Source organism: Quercus suber, unplaced genomic scaffold, assembly GCF_002906115.3.
Source record: "Quercus suber isolate HL8 unplaced genomic scaffold, Cork oak 2.0 scaffold_27, whole genome shotgun sequence".
Taxonomy (NCBI): Eukaryota; Viridiplantae; Streptophyta; class Magnoliopsida; order Fagales; family Fagaceae; genus Quercus; species Quercus suber.
The window spans coordinates 1889810-1893824 of record NW_027069492.1 but is presented as its reverse complement, the minus strand read 5'-3'; the positions used below and the strand labels follow the sequence as shown (position 1 = coordinate 1893824).

General features: G+C 35.4%; 1 protein-coding gene across 1 annotated transcript; it reads left to right on the top strand.

Moving 5' to 3' along the window:
• Positions 1-272: 272 nt before the first annotated feature.
• On the top strand, positions 273-2728 carry LOC111985789 (silicon efflux transporter LSI2; the record flags this gene model as incomplete). The annotated part of the gene is made up of 3 exons (XM_065769174.1): positions 273-671; positions 819-1008; positions 2324-2728. Coding segments are annotated over 3 exons (852 nt in total), but the record flags the coding sequence as incomplete, so codon positions are not given.
• Positions 2729-4015: the final 1287 nt, after the last annotated feature.

Below are 4015 nucleotides of genomic sequence, written 5' to 3'. Positions count from 1 at the left end.
CATGTAAACAGTGGCAGGGTGTTTCCAGGAACCTGGAAACACCCTGAACTGAAAAAAAATAAAAAAATTATATATATATATATATATATATATATTAAAAAAACTTATTTGTTTATCCTTAAAAAAAAAAAAAAGAAAAAAAAAAGGAAGAAGAAAAGAAGAAGGTAGGCACACCCCAACCAAAATTAGGAACACCTTCAAATAATTAAAAAAAAAAAAATTATTTGTTCTACTTTCAATCCCAAAAAAAAAAAAAAAAAAAACCCCTAAAAAAANTGGGACGTGTTGAGAACCTTAGGAACCGATCAATTCCAAGTGAGAATGAAATCCAAGGGGTTCCTAGTGGCACATTGGAGTCTCTAAGAAATTCTAATGCATCAAAAGAGGCAGGAAATGATGTATCTTCTCAGGTAAAGGAGGAAACAATCCCTTCAAAGAGAGTTGCATCATTGGATAGACTAAGAGATGTACTTTCTGAACTGTCTTCAGAAGAAAAAGATGATTTGACCATGAGACGGAAAAAAATATTGTGGAAATCATGTGTTTACCTTCTTACTATAGGAATGTTGATTGCTCTGCTTCTGGGTCTAAATATGTCGTGGACCGCAATTACTGCTGCGCTTGCTCTTGTGGTTCTTGATTTCAGGGATGCTAGGCCAAGCCTTGAAAAGGTATAATCTGCAAGCACGTTGTTTTCTACCTGTGAATTATTTTTTCCCTATCAAAAAACTGTAAATCATAACTTGTTGGTGATTATGACCACTGATTGATTGTTGGAGAGTTTACTATATGTCAAGTTTATTTCTCTTCTTTGCCAGGTCTCCTATTCTCTGTTAGTTTTCTTTTGTGGAATGTTTATCACAGTTGAAGGCTTTAACAAAACTGGAATCCCGTGTACTCTATGGGACTTTATGGAGCCCTATTCAAAAATCAATCATGTTAGTGGGATAGCAATTCTCACCATTGTCATACTTGTCATGTCAAATTTGGCGTTAAATGTACCAACTGGTATGTTGATGGATTTCTTCCATATACATATATTTTTTGTATTATCTGTTTCTTAATTCTTTTTTATTCTTTTTTTTGGATATGTCAGATGATATTAGCTTTTTGGCTAACTTGTTTGTAAGTCCGTTTTAAACAACTTTTTTCCTTATTGAATAAAACGAGTTTGCCAAGTTTCTTGTTAGCAATTTCAAGCTGTACAGAGACTAATTCAACACTGGGATGCGTAAAAGTTTGTTGCACTGTCTTTAGATTTCTGGGGAATATGTTAGTGTATAGTTTGGACTTTACATACAGATTATCTCTTCAGGATATCATAGTATTCCCAGTTTTTATTTTTTAATTGCATATTTCTGGTTTTCACTTCTTCTCAAGATCCTTTCTCTACTTGAGACAAACTGAGACAAACTGACATTAACCTTTCTCAAGATTCTTCCCAATTTCACTTCTCAAAAAAAATACTTGAGACAACTGACATTAACATTTCTCATGCATGTTCAAATCTTGCTCTAGCTGATAGTACACCACCATTTTACTGAACAGGTCTTTCAGTCTAAGAAGTGTCTTTCACTTCACTTTGTACCCAAACTGGCACCCTTCTGGGTCATTTCTCAAAGTCTCGGGATAATTGCATTGACAACAGCATTTCTCACCAAGTTGTTGTTTTCGATTGACATTTTGTAAAACCATAAACAATTTTTGGATATGCTTACCCCCTCAGAATTCTGCCATAGCATTCAATTAAACAACAAACATTCTGCAGTTTGTGCTAAAAGGAAAATTTCCTTTCAGAAACAAAGGGATTTTTATACCAGTAATGATAACTATGAGTTGACAAGGCTCTCAGTTATCCATGGCCTTTGTGTACATAATATAGGGAACAAGGGATGCTCTTGCACTGAATCTGTGAGATTGTTTTTCATAAATGAGCTGGTAGCCTGGTACAGTGGTTTAATCTTTCCTTCTGCATTTCTGATTTTTCTTTCATGTACAGCAACAAGAACAACAAACAAAGCCTTTGTCCCAAAATTTTGGGGTCACCTATGGATCCTTTATAGACTAGTTAGGTTTTTCTTTCATATAAAAAGTATCTAATGATTTTGGTGATAGATCTCTAAGTTGATGTTGTATTCCGTTTGTTATGAACATTCTTGAGGTTCAAGTTAATGTTCATTTCTTTCATTTCGTTTTTTCCCCCAATATTTTGTTGATTTATGATAAATTGTTTATCTGCTGTAAGCCATTATTCAGCATCATAAAGGCCATTTTTAAAACTATTTACACGAGAGTTCCTATAACTCATGTTAATATTGTGTAGTTCTCTTCCTTGGAGCACGAGTGGCAGCATCGGCAGCTTTAGTTTCTGCAGCTGATGAGAAGAAGGCATGGCTAATCTTAGCTTGGGTCAGCACAGTAGCTGGGAACCTCTCATTATTGGGATCAGCTGCGAACATAATTGTGTGCGAGCAAGCTCGCCGAGCTCCCCAACTTGGGTACACTTTATCCTTTTGGAGCCATCTCAAATTTGGAGTCCCCTCAACTCTTATAGTCACTGCCATTGGTTTGACACTTATAAGATGATGTTGATGCTCTTACACATGATACACATTGTTTTTATGTAATAAATTTTGTAGAGGAAGATTGTTTCAACATTTAGCAGTTCAAAGCTGACAAATGTTGTTTTTTCTCTTAATCTCTATTTAATCATAACGTTTTTCATTAATAGTTGCTGAGTTATTATTTCAGACAGACATCCACAGAACAATGGGGCGAACTGTGCATCACTTGCCTGTTTATACTATTAGTTTGACAGCTCAGTGTTTGTTTTTCAAAGCATTAAATAATGGCTGCAGTTTGCATTTGAGAAAAGTGTTTTTTCACTAGACTTTAGGTTCAATTCTTCCTTTTCTTTTATTGCAAAAGAATTCTACTTTTTTTTTTTTTTTTTTTTTTCAGTCTACCAAAATAAGGATGTACATCGCATAAATAGACATAGGCATGTCTGTCGGAAATGAAAAACGAAATAAAAATATCAAACAGGTCAGAGTTTAGAAAGAAGAAGTTTTTCTGAATTCGAACTACTATAATTATATATTCAAATCCCAATTCGATCTAGTAATACTAATTCCAGCCTTAGTCACTTATATTTTGAGAAATCCAAATAAATTATAGTTTGTTTATTTTATAGTACTTAATTATATGAGGTCAATTTGAAATGTTCATTGTTGTAAGATAACATTTAACCATATTCAAGAACTGATAGCCTAGAGTCCTATAGTTTATAGCTCAACTAGTACTTCTTAATGTTTCTAATGAATGTATCTAGTGGATGTGTGTTTTATGCTTGTGTGCTGATAAAATTGGATTGGGCTGAGCCTATAATGCTTTTTACTTTGCATGTCACATGTTCATGCATTCCCCATGCATACGTACTCCTTATTCAATATATTTGATTTATTTGAATTGTTTTAGGACTTTTCTGATTGTCTCTTTCTCTCTCTCTGTCTCATTCTGTTTACGTTAGTAGTGTCTATGGCACCTAAGCGTTAATCCACTCCTGCTCGGAACCTTCTTTGTTCTAGAGCTTCCTCCTCTTCTGATTCTGTTCCTCTTAATCTTTGGTTCTGTGATGATAATGCCCACAAGGCATTCTCGGAGAACTTCTCTAGACGAGGTGTTCATTCAGAATGCCAAGTCATTTTGGTAGACTTCACCGACACTGACCTTCCCTCTGTCATTCATAGTAGGGGATAGGAGTCACTATGTGACGTCCCGGTCACTTATCCTCTAGTGCTTATTCAGGAGTTTTACTCCAACATGCACGGGATTGATCGTTCAGTACCTCTCTTTTTCACTCGCGTTCGAGATACACGCATCCCTATCACACCGCAGCTAGTTGTGGATGTGCTTCGGGTTCCTAGGATAGAGTTTCCTGATTATCCTTCTTGTGAGCATTTGAGGACTGTGTCCAAAGATGAGCTCATTTCTGCTTTTTGTGAGCACCCTGCTG